This window comes from Myotis brandtii, unplaced genomic scaffold, assembly GCF_000412655.1.
Source record: "Myotis brandtii unplaced genomic scaffold, ASM41265v1 scaffold52, whole genome shotgun sequence".
In the NCBI taxonomy this organism is placed as follows: Eukaryota; Metazoa; Chordata; class Mammalia; order Chiroptera; family Vespertilionidae; genus Myotis; species Myotis brandtii.
The window spans coordinates 1603211-1623732 of NW_005369826.1; the positions used below are offsets into that span (position 1 = coordinate 1603211).

At 35.3% G+C, this 20522-nt stretch overlaps 1 protein-coding gene across 1 annotated transcript in view; it reads right to left on the bottom strand.

Moving 5' to 3' along the window:
* Positions 1-20522, bottom strand: part of TMPRSS15 (transmembrane protease, serine 15) — a 103629-nt gene that overhangs the window by 33690 nt on the left and 49417 nt on the right. Inside the window, exons 11-16 of the mRNA XM_005877429.2 lie at positions 18003-18108; positions 17559-17709; positions 15496-15631; positions 9524-9613; positions 6230-6355; positions 4260-4400 (exon numbers count right to left, since the gene is read on the bottom strand). Coding sequence (XP_005877491.1) covers positions 4260-4400; positions 6230-6355; positions 9524-9613; positions 15496-15631; positions 17559-17709; positions 18003-18108 — 750 coding nt within the window. The remainder of the gene's footprint in view (positions 1-4259; positions 4401-6229; positions 6356-9523; positions 9614-15495; positions 15632-17558; positions 17710-18002; positions 18109-20522) is intronic.

The window sequence follows — 20522 nt, forward strand, 5'->3', positions numbered from 1 at the left end:
AGGGGGTTCTTGTAAATGTAATTATCAATTTGTTTCATGAACACATATTTTTAACCAGATTAGTGAGATAATAAATGGGTGAAGACAACCAAATATTCTACAGGCAAACATTAATATTTTAGTTAAGTTTATATTTTATCTTTCTAGTATTAATTCTCCTTTAGAAAATGCAAGGTTTAAAATTTGGTGTACACGTGTTTATATTTCCATATTCTATTTGAAATCTGTACTTTAATATTTATTATATTTATTTAAAAAGTTGATGGCCTAATTACATATCTATGATCAAATATCTTAATATACTTATAGAATGTTAGTCACCACTAGTTATTTTTAAATTATCTCATTACTTTGTTTTCATAGCTTATTAAAGTCATTATGTAAAATCATTATGTCTCAATGCCAGTAATTTAACCATAGATAAACTGATTGATAATTTTACTCTTTTACTAGTATAGTCAAGTTTTATTTAATTGGAAAAACGCATATTTGTTGAATGGAAGTCTAAATATCTGAATTAAAATATGAATAAAAACATTTGTAAAGATTTGAAAATTGCAATTGCTTTTTGTGCTCTAGTGAAAGATGTTAAAGGTTATATGCTAGGAGTCTAGAAAAATGAACTTGTTTCTGTAAGAGGAACTACAGGCAACATTAATATTTTAGTTAACTTTATATTTTATCTTTCTAGTATTAATTCTCCTTTAATACTAAAATGGAAGGTTTAAAACTTGCTGTACATGTGTTTATATTTCCATATTCTATTTGAAATCTGTACTTTAATATTTATTATATTTATTTTAAAAGTTGATGGCCTAATTACATATCTATGATCAAATATCTTAATATACTTATAGAATGTTAGTCACCACTAGTTATTTTTAAATTATCTCATTACTTTGTTTTCATAGCTTATTAAAGTCATTATGTAAAATCATTATGTCTCAATGCCAGTAATTTAACCATAGATAAACTGATTGATAATTTTACTAGTATAGTCAAGTTTTACTTAATTGGAAAAATGCATATTTGTTGAATGGAAGTTTAAATATCTGAACTAAAATATGAATAAAAACATTTGTAAAGATTTGAAAATTGCAATTGCTTTTTGTGCTCTAGTGAAAGATGTTAAAGGTTATATGCTAGGAGTCTAGAAAAATGAACTTGTTTCTGTAAGAGGAATGCATTGAATGAAAAATTGCTGAATGGGGCAAAATGGTCTATTGTTACTGAACTGACTAGAAGTAATAAAATCTGAGGAGATGTCTAAATAAACTCTTTAAAATTTTCTTTACATGCATGAGTTGGATTCTTATTCTTTTCAACAACATATAGCAGTTCAGCTTCATTTAGAAGTCTTTAGTTCGAAAGTTTAATTCTCTGTGGTCTCTGAAATCTTATTTCTGATCATTTTATACTCATAGTGGCAAGAGAGAGAAAAATACTGCTAAGAAATGAATTTCCCCATATCCTTTTTATGAAGTCTCCAGTAACCCTGCCTCATTTAGTCAACATATGCTTGGTTTTGGATGAAACTGAATTGATCTCTAAGGCACATGCCCCATAATCTAGAGAGGGCTCTAAACCTTCAATGTAATCAGCTGCCACTTCCACAGTTGCCTGATAAGTACGGCTAAATTCCAAATGAAGACTCTTGATATCAGAAAAGAGCAACAAGGGAACTTTTGTGGGAGACCGATCTTAATAAATCTATACTTCATACATTCCAGGTGAATGTAACTGGAAATGTTAAAAATAGGATAAAGGAGATATAAAAACATGTCATATAATTGTTTTACATTTCAAATACAGACTTTGGAAGTTGTCCCAAAAATATCTCAGAAGATAAATGAAGCACAAAAATGCTGAACATTTATGATATCCCTTTTACACTCTTCCCAAAATGACCAGCCAAGCAGAGCACCAATATAAACAGATATGTGTGCCCAACCCCTCTTTCCATTACCAGCTTGATTATCTTCTGCTGCCAATTCCCTGGTCCTATAATTGCTTTTCAGTTTTTTTGGCGTTAAAAATCTCTCTGGGAGAAGATTGTGCTGATGACAACTCAATCACTCAATTTTCTGCTCCCCAGCAGCATCTGTCCCGTGTCCAGGAGGAATGAGAAAACACATTCCCAGCATACTCACCACACAGCGACGGTCATGGAAGACTCTGCTCTAACTTCAATCAAGGGAATTTTCTCTAAATAATTTACTTCCTAAATGACATCATCATAGCAGCTGAAATCTAGCAAAAGGGCAAACAAATATAACCCACCTCCACACCATAAAATCCGATCTCTATTTTGTGTTGGAAGCAATAGTTTATTCTCTCTTGGCTTTTATCATGAATAGAAATTGCTTATATTTTTCAAAATCCTTGGTGGGGTATTTATCTCATTATGAAACTCTGATAAAAACCAGTGGCTGTAATATTTTTAATAGGAAAGATTTATTGCTGTCTGCCTTTTCGCTACTTATTCTTTTTCCACTTCTTTCTTCCCTCCTCACTTAAAATTTAAAATATGGATTTAAAGACTAACCATCTCTAAAATTTTGTTTTTAGATGCTTTCTCTGGTGCAGGTGGTGGAATGGCCAATAATCATTTCAATTGTTTGGAGTTCTGAATAAATTTTCTCCCTTTTGGTTAGAAATATGTTTTTATAGTTCAGTTGGTTTGAATGTTCACCTCCATTTCTTTGAAAATATAATACTTTTTTCAAAAGTTCTTTCCATGACATTATTCTTAGAAAAAAGTTGGGAGTCCCTCCCCTCCGGTACAGTAGGTATTAGGTATTTGCTTGCTCTATTTGAAGATACTTTGCAGAACTGAGCACATAATTCAATATCATTCATATGCCTCTACATTTTTTAATGCAGCAGTTTCTCCTTAAAGACTTAGAAATATCACTCTACTGTTTTTAAGTGTTTATCATCAAATCAGCAACATATAAAACTTGCTTAACTTTTGACTCAAAGTCTTCCTTTTGAAATTTCAAAATTTAAACAAGAAAGTTACAGCGCTGACCTGTTTATTAATTTTTTACAGCCCACAGTAAGATTTCGTGATTTTTACGTCACTTCAATCATATCCAGGATTTATAAAAATTTCCCCCATTATACCTTTTACTGTTAGCTTTGATTGGTTCTTTCCCTTTAGAAATGCCTATTGTTTTCAAATTGTGGCTTTATGTTTTTCCTGCACATCCATTATAGACTCTCACAATTGTCGCTTCTAGTCAGGGGGAGGGTAGATAAAATACAGGTCAATTTTCACATTCGCTACAAAGCTGAAAGCATATAGCTTTCTGTGATGCAGTCACAGGCCCAGGCCAGGTGTGAGTGGAGGAACAGGTATTAGCACAGATGGATGTGGGATTGGATAATAGGCCTGATGAGGATCAAAGCTCCCACCCTACCTCTTTTCTAGACATTCTAATTAAAGACAAACTGGCCACGCTCTCCTAGGGAAGGGAAAGGTAGATGGAGGCAGTAACCTGTATTCTGTCTTTGTGATGTATTTGCACCCAGAGAGAACCACAGAGTCGTGGGCAGTAGCATAAGAGAAATCATAGTCCAAGAGGAGCGGCAAGTGAGAAAAAGTTCCCTGTGGATTGTTGAATGCGGAGAGTTATAGATGAATATAAAGGTATAGATGTATCCGTGATGAGCAGGCAGGAAACAATTTTGTTCTTTATCCCCCTGCTAATTATGACATGAATATAATAAAAATAGAAGGTTAGGAGGTTGTGCATACCAGCAAAAATCAGCATCAAATTCCTTCATCCTTCATAGAACTGGCTTTACCCTGCTTGTCTCTAAGAAGTTAATGATGTTAATCTTTTAATTGGATGTTGTTGGCATTCAAACAGCTCACTTGCCTGTCTCCCTGCTGTTCTCTAAAAATGCTCTTGGCAGAGGGTATGTGACAGACAGTCCTCCTTCCTCACAGCGCCAACAACCCCATTTTTAACATTTAAAATGGCCCACTTCAGTGAATAAAATCCACTGACTCTTCACACACCAGAAAGGGCCAAATAGATTTGTTGAAAAACAATGTGGATTCCTGCTTTGAACATATTCAGGTAGTGGTTAAATAGATGTAAAGGGAGGAAGACAATCTTTGTTAAAGATGAGGAGAATGAGTGTTTTATAGAATGCAAACATTGAAACGTATTTAGGCCTTGAAGTCCTATATGCTTTCATCGTTTTGCTCCAAAAGTCACAATGCCACACGTAATCCCAAGTACACTTACCTGGAATCCCCAAGCCATAGCCAGTAGTGAAGTTGGCTTTAAACCCTCTTTTCGTCAGTGCTTTGTCAGTGATGAAAAGCACAGTCATTCTGTTGGTGGTTGAAAACACATCCTTTACTGGGCCAGGTCCTGTGTACACAGCTGCTCCAAAGGAAAACAAGAGAATCGGTGAGATGATCTTTTGGGTCTAGAAAGAAATATATCCATTTTCTCCATTCCATGCAATGTGTACATTCTTCTATATTCTGGACACTGCTTCTTGGAAGCCAACTTCTCTAATGATTTTTTCCAATATTACTTGAGGTTTCTGTGGCTCTATAATTTATTGACGAATTACTCATAACATTCTCTGGCTGACTAGCACCACTACTATTCAAGCTCATGTTATCCCAGAAAAATGGTTATTTGGATGCTTCTAAAGACTGTTATGAAACAGTGGAGAATATAGTCTCCCTTAATAACTTTATCCAAACTTATTTGACATTTTTTGTGAGTGGAATCATTCACCTAATCTGAAGGATGGATTAATTAGAAACAGATTATATAAATCTAAATGGTAGTTTTCAAATTTTTTTTGCAATAATCCCTGTGATTTGGGGGTTGCATAAACAATGAAATACTCTACTTAACATTAAAGGCTTAAGCAAATTAAAAATACATTCATATCATTAAATAATTTATATTTTGGATCCCTGAAAGCAATTCTGTTTCAAAAGAACTGTTTGCCTACAAATGTGAAAAGTAGGATTCTGAGATCCTTCAGGAATTATTACTTTTCAATAATTTTTGTACATATAAGTGATGAAATGATAAGAAATGATTTTTCTTAGATCATGAGAACACTGACGTTTTTATTAGAAGGACAACGTGACGAAAATGTTTTTATAATTGTACATAAGAAAAATCACATAGGAAGTTCCTCAATTCTTCCTAGCACTGACCTCTGGGCCTCACTGCTTGTTTCATTGCTTATTTGTCCTGCGTGTGGCTCTCAAAAGCCTTTCACAGGAAGCTCTCAGTCTAGAACTTTGTGGGATTTTGCAGAAGAAACCCATGTAATGGGTGTTGGATTAGTATAACTAGGGAACCCTTGCCACCACTCTGCCCCTTCATTACTGTGGAAAGTGCCCTCTATAGTCTTCATTCAATGGTCAAATTTTCATGTGATTGCAAACTGATTGCATCGGGCCAGATTTTATAGAAAATGGTTTAAGTGAGTCCAAAGCACAGTTATAAAACACTTTTACTTGTGAAGTGTGTTGTTCATGCATTCCAGTTGACCCATTACGCATTTTTATACTTTAATATATGACTTAGCTAGAGATACATCTTTCTTAAAAATTGGTAGTAGTTAAATAAGATATCAACTATTATATTTGACAGATTTTTATTAGGTTAACATGTATTTTATAGTCTAGGTACAATAATTTCCTTTAGAATAGTACATTTTCCCCACATCTATTTAAAAATTACTGATCAATAGATTGTGGGGGAAAACCAACTTTGGTCAGATTTTTAATCATTTTTAGAAACTTATTAGAAGCAGCTAGTACTAGAGACAAAGACAATTAAAATAATAATGTATGCAAAAAATAAATAAAATAAAATGATAATGAATGCAATTTGTTTTGTTTGATATGAAATAAAATTTGATATAATAGCTATCTTTGTGCACCTGATGTGCACACAATGCATAGAAAAATAATGAATGCAATTTGTTTTGTTAGTTTGATATGAAATAAAATTTGATTTAATAGTTATCTTTGTGCACCTGATGTGCACACAATGCATAGAAAACTGCATAACAGGTGTCCTTAGCTCTTAGTCTCCAAGGTGTAATGCTTATTGTAGGGAATTAACACCTGCTAGTAGCAACTAAAAGCATGATTACATTTATTGAGAAATGCTCTCTCCATCAGTCCAACATCTTGAGCCATACAACCATCACAATATTTAAACTGCAGACTTACCTAAGAACAAGGACTCATTTCCTCCACCGTCTCTGATTTCAACTACATCTGCAATATTTTCTAAGTCAAATTCTTGAAAATGAAGTTGGATGTTCTTTCCCTTTTGTGCATTTAAATTCCAAACACCTGAAAAGTAGTAAATAATAGCACTTAGTTTAGAACATGCTTCTTTTTATTTTTCTTAAAAGCTAACTCTCTTGAGAATTTCAAATCACTTTCAAATAATTTTTTTCTATTTTATGAAAACCAATACTCCAAACTGTTGTTTTTTCTGTGTATGTGAGGAAATATATTGGTCTAGTTATGAGTATTTATAGTAAAGTTTCAGTAAAATTTGAAGTGATTTACTGAAACTGAATTTGTTTTATTTTATATAAAGTGGCATACTTTAATCAAAGCTTACACATAGTATTTTGCTCCTACAATCTACTAGTACATTTTATAAACATCAAAGATATTAATATTCTAGTTTCATTATCTTATTTCTCATGATTCATTTTAGAGGAAAATGGGGTGATTAAAATGCAATTTGTAGGACAAGGAATCTTTGCTATTTCTTTAAGTGATTTTGTCATTATTTAAACATGTTGTTTACTGGTAGTTCATTTTGGAAAAAAAAAAACCCACACAAAACAACATTACCAGCCTTAGTATCAATAAACACTCCTGTTCTTTATTGATTCCTTAAACAATTTATTCTTTAGATTCCGTTCTAGGTCCTTTCCTCATTTTGTATGTGTTCTTATTCACTCATAAAGAAGATCATTTCATGGACGTAGTAATGACTTCCAGTTTTTATTTTCTGTGCTTTTCTTCTGAAGTAGATACATTATTTATTGTGTATGAATGTATGTATCCCAAACTCATATGTGTAATAAATAGAATACGGAGTTATTTCCTCCCTAAGCTCATTTCTCTTCTTATCCTTCCTATCTCAGTAAATGGCACCACTAATCATTCACTCACAGTTGTCTACATCAGAAACCTCTGCATCTTCCTTGACCTCCTCTCTCAGCCAATCAATCACCCAGGCCAGCCAATACCATCTCCTCAATCCCTTGGTCTCATTTACTTCTGAGTCCCCATTGCCACTCCCTGAGTTTAAGTCACTTGTTTTTCATTATCTATTTGGTGATGCTGATGGCTCTCTTCCCTTGCTACCTATCTCTGATCCTACAAGCCAGATGGATTCATCTAAAATGCAAGCTTGATTTTGCCACTATTTTCATGTGAACCATTGGAAGTCTCCCCAGTGCTCTCAGAATGAATCCAAACTGCTTAACATGGTGCAAGATTCCTTCCCTCCCCAATTTCGTTTTTTACTGCTCCTTAATTTTGCTTGAAGATTCAAGAAAAAAAATCATGTCACCTAACCTCTGAACTTCCCATGTGTTACATACCTTTCATGTCCCTCCATAGCATTCTGCTTTTATCCTTATTATGACAGTACCCCAGGCATTTTGTAATCCCTGACAATTTATCTGAAACTTCCTTTAGAATGAATTATGTTTGTTTCTTCTTTACTTACTTCAGTGCCTAACAAATAAAGTGCTCAGTATATGCTTGTTGAATAAATCAATACATTTAATAGATTTCTCCAAATTGTTCTTTCAGTGTTCCGCCCGTTTTCAGATTTTTCAAAGCATTACTTTGTACAAGTGATATGTTTAAAAGATGTCTTCAGTGTGAAGTGGAGATGATAATCTCTGGTTCCCCAAACAAGTCAAATTAAATTAATGGCTGTTTATTATTTTTAAATCAGATATCTCCCTAAAATAGTGACTCTATTATTCTATGAAAGTGATACTTATCTCTGGATCATTTGAAGCAAGAACAGTTGACATTTTCTAACAGCACATTTTTCACTGTCATGGGGCCATTTCTTTCACTGGTAGAAGTCTCTGTTTAGATCCATGGTGCTAACCAGGTGTGGCCATGGGAAAAAACATGTCTTTTTCTCCCACCAAAGTGGAATCTTTGCAGGAGGAGCTGGGAACTGCATCTTTAACACAATCTCTATCCAGCTCTAATGAACTTCTCCATTTAGGAGTAATGATCTATAGATAGAATTTGTGCAGTTTCAGCTAACCCATCTTCTTACTAGACTTAGATTTTTTTTAGTAATTATTATTATTATTATTATTATTACTGGGGGTCTAATTACATTACTCTAGCTGCTCTATTGGCTCTAGGCTATATCTACAAAAGGTGAGGATGTTACAATTGACTCTTTGCTGTTTATACTTTTCACTGACTTTATTCTATGGAATTGCCACCTTGTTATATACACCATAGGCATCATATGTATAATCAAAGAGAGTGACTAAGAGAGTGGTATCTGGCCCTGGCCATAGTGGTTCAGTTGGTTGGGCATTGCCCCATGCATCAGGAGGCTGCTGGTTCAATTCTCAGTCAAGGGCACATGCCCAGGTTGTGGTCTCCACCGAATCCCTGGTGGGGGTTGTGCAGGAGGCATCAGTTGATGTTGCACTCTCACATGGATGTTTCTCTCTCTCCCTCTCTCTCTGTGTTTTCCTATTAGTCTATTCTCATTTGTTTCTCAATATAATATACTAGAGGCCCGGTGCACAAAAATTTGTGCAGTCGGGTGGGGGGTCCCTCAGCCCGGCCTGTGCTCGTTCACAGTCTGGGATCCCTCGGGGGATGTCCACCAGCTAGCTTAGGCCCGCTCTCCGGGGTATTAGGCCTAAGCTGGCAGTCAGACATCCCTCTGGCAGCCCAGGAGCCCTCGGGGGATGTCTACTTGCGAACAGGGAGCAGGCCTAAGCTGCAATCGGACATCCTTAGTGCTGCTGAGGAAGCGGGAAAGGCTCCCACCACCACCGCTGTACTGACAGCCGTCAGCTTGGCTTCTGGCTGAGCAGAGCTCCCCCTGTGGGAGTGCACTGACCACCAGGGGGCAGCTCCTGCATTGAGCGTCTGCCCCCTGGTGGTCAGTGTGTGTCATAGTGACCAGTCATTCCCAGTCTTTCTGCTGTTAGGGTCAGTAATTTGCATATTACCCTTTTATTATATAGGATAGCACCTGCTTGAAAGAATTATTGTGAGAAGTGACTGAAAAAATTATATTAAGCACTAATAGAGCACCTGAAATAATTGCTTAAAATAGCAATTTATTATTGTTATTCTTGTTGTTATCATTATATTAAGCAATCTCATAAATGTAGATGTATCCAGATGTAACACCTTTGTAATCTACTTTGCTGCCTCAAGGGGACACTTTGATAAATACAGTACAATTGTTTGCCATGGCCTGGAAAAGAGGTGACTCACAGGTAGCCTGATTAGGGTAGTTGTTTGGAAAGTTCATCGAAGTAAATGTTGTATTTGGCTCCCACAGTTCAAAAGGTCCTCCACAGTCCGCTGGAAAGGAAGACGATGAAAAGTCATTAGTAACGTAATGTTAATTTCAGAGAGATAATACTATTTGCTAGTAAATTTCCAATTACATTTCTTGGTTTTGGCAGATACATTTTAGAGTATGTGGATAGGAAAATCTTGCAACTTAAGTATAGGAAAAACACAGGCAAACAGGTCTCTTTACTGAAGAATGTCACAAAACCTTAAATATTCCACTGTTCTTTGTGGAGGGCATAATAGTGTATAGCATTGTCTGGAATTATTTGGGCAAGAAAATAGTTTTGCTAAATGTATTTTATAAACAGACTGCATGAGTAAGGTATCAGTCCTCTGCAGTAGAGAAGAAAATGATCACAATGGAACAAAATAGTTTTGCTGAACGTATTTTATAAACAGACTGCATGAGTAAGGTATCAGTCCTCTGCAGTAGAGAAGAAAATGATCACAATGGAACAAATCTTATATCTGCCACTCTCTTATGAGAAGGTTCATAAATCACTAATCTTGCCATTTTTATTTTTTCTACTTTTTTTGGGGGGGAGGGGGTGTATGGAGAGGAAGCCTCACCATCCTGTTTATTAAGGCATTTGACTGTCAGAAAAGGGAGATAAACTGAAACTCCACTTGCTTAATAATTGCCATAAAGTGGTCTGTTACCCAACACTGTCCCGAGACAAGTTAGGATTGAGCTTAATGCAAATTTATTAGCAAAAGAGACCCCAGATTTCCATTTAAAAGTATGATGCTTTAAGTAGGTAGGTTAAATTTCTAATTCTTAGCATACTTATATTGTCATCTTCTTGCTTATTAGAAGAAAATTCTAATGTAAAAATTCATAAACTACTGTTAGTATCCCAATTCTTATTTTTATTATCATGTTACATTTATGATCAAAAGAATAAGAGTAACCTAATTTGAAAAATATGGAAAACTAGGATAAGTATCTATTTTTCTTATCATTAAAGCAGACTCTCCATGGGAATTATTTACTCCCAATAAGGTAGAAATCAGATTACAGGAGGGATGATTAGACATCTCTACACCTATGGCAATGCCTCAGTCATTCCCTCTTCTTTCATCCATCTTTTATATATCATCTGTCTTATTTACGCAGATCCTTGGAAAGTCATGTGCATCTTCCAAATATGTCTGTAATAAGCCTCTTAGATTTGGGTTCATGATGTACCTGATGGGACAGAGAGGCAGCGGCTGTAGCTTGAGAGCAGCATCGTTGCCAACCTATCATGTTCTGCAGGGTGGCAGGACCTGGTCTACCTTACATCCCCCCTGGGCCAGGCTTGTCTGAACCCAGATGAGCTTAGCAAGAATAATAAAACTTCTTACAAAAATTATCTTTTGCAAAATGTTTCTATAAACATTGTCTCACTTGGGGAAAGAACATGGGTATTTGGGAAGATGTATTAGGGCTGGTGGATTAATATTGTCTCTCACACTGGTGTGGCTCAGTGGTTGAACGTTGACCTAGGGCACATGCCCGGGTTGCAGGCTCGATCCCTGGTGTGGGGCATGCAGAAGGCAGCTGATCAATGATTCTCTCTCATCATTGATGTTTCTATCTCTCTCTCCCTCTCCCTTCCTCTCTGATATCAATGAAAATATATTTAAAAAATAAAATAAAATAGTCTCTCTGAATTAGTTATCTGTCTGTTCAAGACTTGGCTTTCTCATATATAAAATACATATATATTAGAGATTTTCAAGGTTGTTTTAAAAATCAGACATAATTTATGACAATTGCCTACATATTACCTGGAATATTCAGTATTGGTTTTCAATGCATACTTGTAAATTAGATAACTACTGTTTCTATTTTAAATGGATGACTTGAGCATTTGAGGTATTCAATTGCTTGTTAACGCTGTGTACATTCACTTAGTGTCAAAGTCAAAACTTCAACTCAGGTAATCACAAGTTCATCCCACAGCACGTTCCTATCTCCTATTGGGTTGATTAAACTCTGAATCATTTTGACCATCTGGTCTGAGCCACGGGCAGAGTTTAGACCGAGCCTCAATAAGTGGCGCTTGATGTGTATATGACATATTCTTGATGGGTCTAGACAGAGAAGGAGGGAAGAAGGGGACATAAATGAAAGCACTAACAATCAAGGTCGATCATGAATAGATCAGAAGGAAGGAAAGCCCTGTACACAGGACACGGAAGAAGGTATTTGAGACTAGAAAGAGTGATAATGGGAATAAGGACAGGTTTCCCCCTGGAAAGGGTGAGAAAGAGGCTGAGGAAATGGATGCTCCCACAGCGGCATTCCTCTCCTTGATTTTGTGAATAATTGTCTTGCAAAGGTTTCTGTAGAGGAATCTACTACAACCTCTTAACTCCCATTTACTTAATTTTAATGAATCTAAGTGCCATGAATTTCCTTCAATTCACAATGAAACCCACGGAGAAGAGAGTGTAACTGTAAAGACAAAAACAAACAAACAACAAAAAACACTGCAGAGTAAAGATGAGACAAAAACAAACAAACAAACAAACAACAAAAAACACTGCAGAGTAAAGATTAGAGAAACCAGTTCTTCCTACTTCACAAGTTCAGCCATGGTCAGTGTGGCTAGTGGGGTTTTTGTTTTATTTTGTTTGTTGTTTTTGATGATCATTCTCATTTTCTCTTCAGGGAATAGAAGAATTTCAAAATCAGCTACTCCTACTGGCTGACATTTTAGAGACTGTATTGAATTTTCACATAACTAAACACTTAACAGTACATTATATGTCAATGAGTAGGTAGGACTTAAATAAACATACATCCAGAACCCAAATGTTGCCCAGTGTAGCTGTTAAGCTGTCAAGGCAGGCAATTTAGATAGCATTTCTCCGCTGAACAGAAGTCTTGGAAAATTCATTCCTTTAAAATACTTAAGAAGTACTTTTTGAAATGCATTTCAAATATATCAAATAACTAACCAGTGGGATACATCTCTGATCCTTAACTTGATAACAAGTTTCAATTACCCTGAATACAAATAACTCTAAAGAATTGACAAAAGCACTTTCAGCCATTCTACATCTGATGACACCGTTTATTTTAATGGGGGTGTTGCTGGAATATAAATGTAGCTTGTGCTTCTTAGTAGAGGAGCCAAAGACTTATGAAATGTAATTCTGGATATCACAGTCATGCTGTGTTATTAGATAAACCATCTCCATCCAGAGAAAGAGTTAAACAGCCTGTCTGGTACAGGGAACTCAATTCAACCACACTTGTTAAACTCTTTCATTTATTTTTTTTCTTGGAGCTGTTCTTTTGATTAATTTCTTGCTATGCCAATAGGGGCCTCTGACATGTATGAGATATGTGTCAATGTAGAGACATTTACTATCAGGTGAAAAGGTCGACAGCCCAACTTTCATTTACAATAAGAGGGTTCAAATTAAAAATGTTTGGGAAAATAAACATCATTATCATAGTAATACACAGTCATACAGTATTGCAGAAAATATTTTGAAAGTTAAAGTTGCAATATAAAATTTCGCATCCAAATCTGTGCTTAGTTTATGAAAATAAATATTTCTATGAACAGGTTCTAGGGCCCAGCCATAATGGTAATATTTGTATTCAATTTATGACAATAAAGTTCAATTGTCATTCCTTATGGTTTACATTGTACTTGTAATAGCAATGCAGTCAATGATAGCTCTAACAAGTAGGCTATTCACTTTAAAAGTAAAAAGATAAAAAAATAAAGTAGCCCAAAACACACTTATACCAAAGTATATGAGTAAACTTAACATGCATTTGCTAGGGGTTTGAATATCAAGTCACATAATAATATACAAGGCAAGCAGTTCTGCTGAAATATGGGAAGGGAGGCCCTGGCCAGCAGCCAGCAGCCAGCAGCCACTACGGACCCTACCCGTGCATGAATTTCATGCACTGGGCCTCTAGTCAATTATAAGAGAGGTAGATAGGTACTGATTCATTTCTACATGAAGAATCAAAATTAGATTATTTAGCTCTAAGTATAATGTCATGCCTCTAAAACTTTACAAGTAAACATTTGTTTTGTCTTTGGAAATGGAAAATGGCTTAATAGTGGCCAAATAGAGCAAAACCTGTAGAAATAAAGGGTGACTATTATAATAGCTAAAACTATAGTCCCCCCCCCACCTTAATTACTTTTTTTCCCCAAATATATTCCATTGATCTTCCACAGAGAGGAAGGGAGAGGGATAGAGAGTTAGAAACATCGATGAGAGAGAAACATCGATCAGCTGCCTCCTGCACACCCCCCACTGGGGATGTGCCCGCAACCAAGGCATATGCCCTTGACTGGAATCGAACCCGGGACCCTTCAGTCCCCAGGCTGACGCTCCATCCACTGAACCAAACCGATCAGGCCCCCCTTAGTTACTTTTAACAGTCACAGAAACAGGTCAGCAGATTAAAATGTGGATTTCTTTTTGTATATACCTATTCTATTTAGTAGGTGTTTTGTCATCAGTCATCCCAATTGTGCCGCAAATTAACATGATATTTGTGTAATGACATGTTTACTTTTTAAAGTGTCCTCAATACAATACCCACATTTAAATGATTTGTGCCAGTGTCACAGGGCAAGGATCAATCATAGAGCAACTGAAGTCATAAAATGGAAGAATTCCTGCAATTATGAAAATGGGACTTACATGTCCCCAAACTGGGCATAATGGGGATCCCTGAAAATATGGGAGGAAACGGATTTTTTCTACTCAGTTACTTGTCTGGGATTACTTTCTTATTTAAATGCACAATAAGAGCTAAAGAAAGGCTATTAGCCAGTCAGTCAAGGTTTCCTTTTATTTCTGCTTAAACAAATCAGTGATCTGGAACCAGGAAAGCTCTGCTCAAATCAGAATTTCACCGAACCAATTGCCAATGGCATTAGAATGAAATTGTTCGGAATGCATTTGATGGTAATTAACATTTTCTGCTGTGCTAAATATTGCCCTGCAGCGAACCATTTGGAAACTGGAACGAGCATTCTCTGGGAAAATTCATAAGTTTATATGTTAAAATCAGATAGGTTAAACTTCCCTATTGTTAAAATATGCAGGGATATCTTAGCTCCTTGACAGTGAGGTATTTTCTTTCTCTCTTTTGACTGGAATAGATATGAGGACAGTATGGCTTGTATGAAGTTTTAAAATGGGAAATAATATTTAAAGTTGTATTTCTGTATATAATATTATGTACAAAAATGATCTCAAATTTTTTATTTTAGATAATGAGATTTGTTACTTTTAAAATATCAAGCTTATGACTATGTTGCTCCCACCTAAAACTGTTTTCTTCTTGATGACTTACGGATGAATAGAAGAAAATGCTGGCGGAAAGGACTACAAAGGAAATCCATTGTTTAAAATGATTCTAATATCAAAATAGCAAGATAATGCTAATACTTGGTATCCATAAGAATTATTTTTCAAACCAGCAGTGATTTTAATAATTATAATTTGTTTTTTGTTTTTGCTTTTAATTTTTATTTATATTAATTATATATTTATTTTTCCATGTATCAATGGTTATTGCTACATCCCACATTTCTTATATGGTACTTTGTCCATAGTAGATATTTATAAAATTTGAATGAGTGTTTGAAATATTAAGGAATTTATGTATAACCCTTTCATTATTTTCAAAAACAAAAAAGTCTCAAAAAGGTGATGCACAACAATGTACTGAGTGATTTTAATTATGGTTTCATGTATATAATATGTAATATTTTGCTGGCTTCCACTTATATTGTAAAGTCTTAGATCTCCAGTGAAAAAATATTAGACCAAGATAAAAAAAAAGTCAAAGAAAGATATTCCTGAAAATATTAATGACTTAATTAGGGAAAATACACATGAAGGTTACTTACTAGGAAGTTCTGGTGGAGGAGTTGGAACCAAAGTTGGCTCTGGATAAAGACTGACATTGCAAATCCCATGTGTTAGGCTAATGTCATCCAATGCGATATCACTCAGGAGCTTGTTTTTAAAAGCATTAAAGGACACCTGTAATTCAGAGAGGCATATGAAAGGATTCCACTCCAGCATTCTCTGACTTGGTCTTCTTATGGCCCAATATTTTCTGCAGAACCAATACTGCCATCTCCAAATCTCTGAGAACAGGTTACTGCACAGGGAAACGTTGGTGGATCATGTTTTTCAAGGTCTTTCATTTGCACCCAGCTCCCTTACTCTGCGTTCACGCTAGTCTAAATTTTCAATAGTGTCTCCCTTCTGAGTTAGGCAACATTGTCACAGTTTCTGTCTCTGCCTCTCTCTCTCTCTCTCTCTCTCTCTCTCTCTCTCAGGATGCTGTCCTACTCCACTGTACTCTGTCCAACAGGGGGAAGCAAACTTCTTCCGGATTCTTCCTCCAACAATATTAGATATCCAAGTAGCTGTCTGCCTTCTCAGAGCATATAAGCCCTGCAGAGAAGATACACTGATTCGATCACTGACATTGGGAAGAGGGGGGCAGGGGAAAATATGAGTACAATTTGATCATTTAGGGCCAGCTGTTACTGGTTGTAGTTTACCCAAAAAAGGTGTGAGATACTGTGTGAGGGTGATGCCCAAAGGACACAGAACTAGACTGGAGAAAAAGGTCCATATGAAATAAATAAATATAACTGAATGTCTGTTATATGCCAATTGCTATGCAAGGTACATACTTTATCTTATTTCATTTTCCCAACATTATTATACAGTCATCTATTCACTCATTTGTTCATTCATTCCACCTACTTCATGGCAGGTGCTATTCCAAATCAAGATGATTTTTTCCCCCTTTCATGATTGTGCAAGCTGAATTTCAAAGACACATACAGGATTTGTTCACCATGTCACAACAAAGTGCCGAGACCAAGGTGACAATATTTGTAGAATTTCACGCTGTCACCCTGCTTGATGAGCTACCTTTGAAAAAGTGGCTCCAGTTTTATTACTTTAAAAAACATGCTCAGTGAGTTGGAGCCAGAGTTGGCCACTGCCGTGCTTTCGTCCCTGCTTCTGCTAGTTTCTGTGTTCCCTTGAGGTTCCATTTCCTTTACCCTTCCCTGAATTATCATAAAGCCACCAAAGATGGAGAGAAACAAGGACTTCTCAGAATGGAAGTAGAGAATCAAAAAAAAAAAAAAAAAAAAAAGGAAAAAGGAAAGGAAATGGAAGAAATACAGGTGAGGGTCATTGATTATTGCCCACTTTATACAAAGTCACAGGAGAAAACTGAAGGCTTCCAAGGACAACGTCGATCCAAAAATACATCTTCTAAAAGTTACACTCTCTTGTCTGAAGTTGCCCAATTAAAACATTGTTAATTTGGTCGAACTATTAGCCTATATCACCCCATATTTTAATTGCAAATGCCCTTAGGAAGAGAACGCATTAAGCTGTTGTCTGAAAAATTAACTCACCCTAATGTGAAATAAATGATTGGAGATTTCCCAATGACACAGCTCATAGAGTTTGTTTTTAAAGGAAATGCAGATGAAGTCAGAGTGAGGCAGGGTGGATGGATACTGACAGGTGTGGATGTGCTAATAGGAAAGGATATTCCCCCAGAAAAATGCATGGCTGATATGGGTGGTATTTGTAAAAAGTTGGAAGTCTAATTAGGCAGGGGCATAGGCGGATACAGTTAGCATGTGCTAGGATATTGCTGAAGAAAGCTGAAATATCCTACAAAGTTTCCATGGATTGTATGGCTCTTTATAAGTAGTACTGTCCTGAAGCGAATTATTCCTCAATAAGTGGTTTTTAATAAGTCAATGAATAAGTAAAAATAGAGGCACTCAAAGATTGACAATAGAAGATGGATTAGGAAAGTGTCTTTGCTGTATTTAGAAAATAAAGTTTTTCATCACGTCACCATAAACTATATCAGCATTTTTAGAATACAAATAAATGATTTTAAAACACAAAATATTTTGCCGACCTTAAATTCCACGGTTTCATTTATTGTTACTTGTCCATAATTCCAATTATTTCCATAATTTCCTTCCTTTTGGAAAACGATCTTCTCCATGTTTTGGTCACTGCTGATATTAATGCTTAATTTATAGACATTTTCGCCATACATGTGATACCTAGTTTGGAAACAAGCAAAAATGACTGGATTCCTACAACATTAGAATAAAGGCATTCATGGGTTCTTCTAATTCCTTAACTGTCATTGAAATACCCCCTTTCCCCTTGTGAGGGAGTTGATGGAGAAGGGGTGGAGAGTCTCCCAACATCTTACTTCTTTATCAATTGGAAAAGTAATGGCAAATTCATCAACACTTTGGATAACATCTTAGAGAAATCTGAGCCTGGCAACATGAGAAAGGCAATGTTACTCATTAAATAATACGGTATTTAACATGGGGCCACAACATACCAGAAACTAAGGCAGACTGGTTCCAAAGTGGGGTTCAAAGGGAGGCTTAAAAGTCCTACTCTTTCTCGTCTCCCTCCTGGTCCAGTTGGGGTGGAAATGTAAAATCCTGTAAAACCAACAAAAAAAGTTTTTCTTCACTTAAATATGAGTATTTTCATTACATGAGGTATTCATAAGCAGAAAAGAACAACTTTAAAGTGAAAATCTAAGGAAATATATGTAGGTAGAGCATAAAGGACATTAGACTGAAACTCAGAAGGCACCGTCTCTGGCATAACAAATAGTTATTTAGGAAAGTCACTTCTCAACTCTGGACCTTCCAATTTATAAAACAAGAGCCTTGCACTGGAGCACTGCCAAGAACATATCAAAGTCTGACTTATTGATTGGCTCGATGTGATTGTTTGATCATATTATCACGTCCAGATACCTCTTTATTTCCCATTTATTAGATGTTTTAATTATTTCACTCCTTAGAGACTGTCAGTCCATGAGATCATTTAGAGATACCAGTGGAATAACTCCTGATACATGCAAGTATTTACAGATTTGAAGACAAAGTCAAGAGTTTCAAAGACCATCAGATTTTTAGTCTATTGACTGTACTGTACTTTTATAAATAAGAAATTACCTAATTTTATAATGGTTTCATCTTCCATATTCCTTTGAATGATAAATAATCAGATCACAGAGAAGCAGAAAGCATGCTAATCCACATAAAAGCTTTCTAAATAGCTCAGGTTACTGAAAAAAGCATTCTCAGATCTGAAATTCATTATTCCAACCAATGATTTTAGTCATATGAAGTGTGGAAAGAGTTTTTGGGGTAAGAATAACTTGAAAAAATTTTTAGGGGAATTTAAATAGTTTAATTCTTAGTTTGCAGTTCAGACATTATGACAGAAAATAAGAATCATGTAACAAAATATAAAACAAATGAAATATTAGATAAATCTAATTTTATTGAAATATAATCCTATATAATAAAAGGCTAATATGCAAATCGACCGAACAGCTGAACGACATGTCACTATGATGTGCACTGACGCCAGGGGGCAGATGCTCACGGCTGGTGAGCAGCAGCGCTAAGGATGTCTGAGTGCCGGCGTAGGCCCACTTCCCGGGCCTAATATAATATAGTTGAACATCCCCTGAAGGCTCCTGGACTGCGAGAGGGCGCAGGCCGGACTGAAGGACCCCCCTGAGTTTATGAATTTCATGCACCAGGCCTCTAGTTCTTTATAAAGTGCTAAAATTTAGTGTTTATTTGAAATCAAGCATCTTCTCTCTTGTGCTTTCCAGCATAATTTTTTATAGGCAATGTGATATATAAAATTGACATTTATTTATAACACACATAAAAAGGACAAGGCATGAAGAAAAATGCTGGTAGAACTATCAATACATATATTAGAGTATATTTAGAACAGCAAGACAAATAAGTATTTTATCAAGGTGTAATTCTGGGCAAATATATTAATAAATATAATATAGTTGTATGCTTTGGATTTAGATTACAAAATATAAAAGAATACATATTTAACATTTTGTATTATTAACACATTATTTATATTTTACTGTATATAATGCTGTAATATTTCATGAGTACTTATTTTAGTTTTACCCATAGTCAGTGCTTAATTATTTAACTTATTAACAAAAGTAGTATAAATACAGAGGAGATATTCAAGAATTCACTCTCCAAATGCCCAACTCCAAATTCCTTTTGTGTTGACCTTACTTTTAGTTGCTTAGTGTATAGTTGAGGAGGAAATAATTGAAATACCACTGAATGCCAAAAATAAGTACTGAAATGGCTAGCCAATTCAGAAATATTTCTAGTTAGCTGAAATTATATAACATAAATACACATTGTGCTCTTATTTATAGCTATATTCATAGTCAAATTGTCAAATTTGAAATATTTTGAATTTATTTTTTACTTATTAAGCAGTAATAGATTAGTTTCTTTGTGTGATTTAGATATCATGATGTTATGAGTTTTATATCGTTATCCAGATAAAACATAATTATGTAGACTATAGTACCTTATGAATTTTGCACTTCAATATCATTTTCTTGTCATAGTTCTTATAATTCACCTACTTACATGAAGCACTTCTACAAAATTAGATTATTTTAATTTTTCAAGATCCCAAAATTTTATAACTTTTTTTCTTGTTTTCTTATTCTTTCACTTTCTTTTCCAATTATACCCGTCAAATCCTATTAATTTTTGAGGTAATTTAAATCAGATTACTATCTCCTTCAGAAGGCCTCTCTTGGTCTTTGGAATCAGATGTGGCCACTCCTTTTTTAGATTCTCAGTTACAAGTGTACTTCTCTGATGTCACTTAAAACTTGTGTATGTTTATGTCTAAATGTGATTTTTTAAATTTGCTAAAACTTTATGAAAAGGAAAGATATTTGGTAAATTTTTGTAATGTTAATCTTCACCTGAGTATATTTTCCCATTGATTTTTAGAAAGAGTGGAAGGGAGGGGGAGAGACAGAGAAATA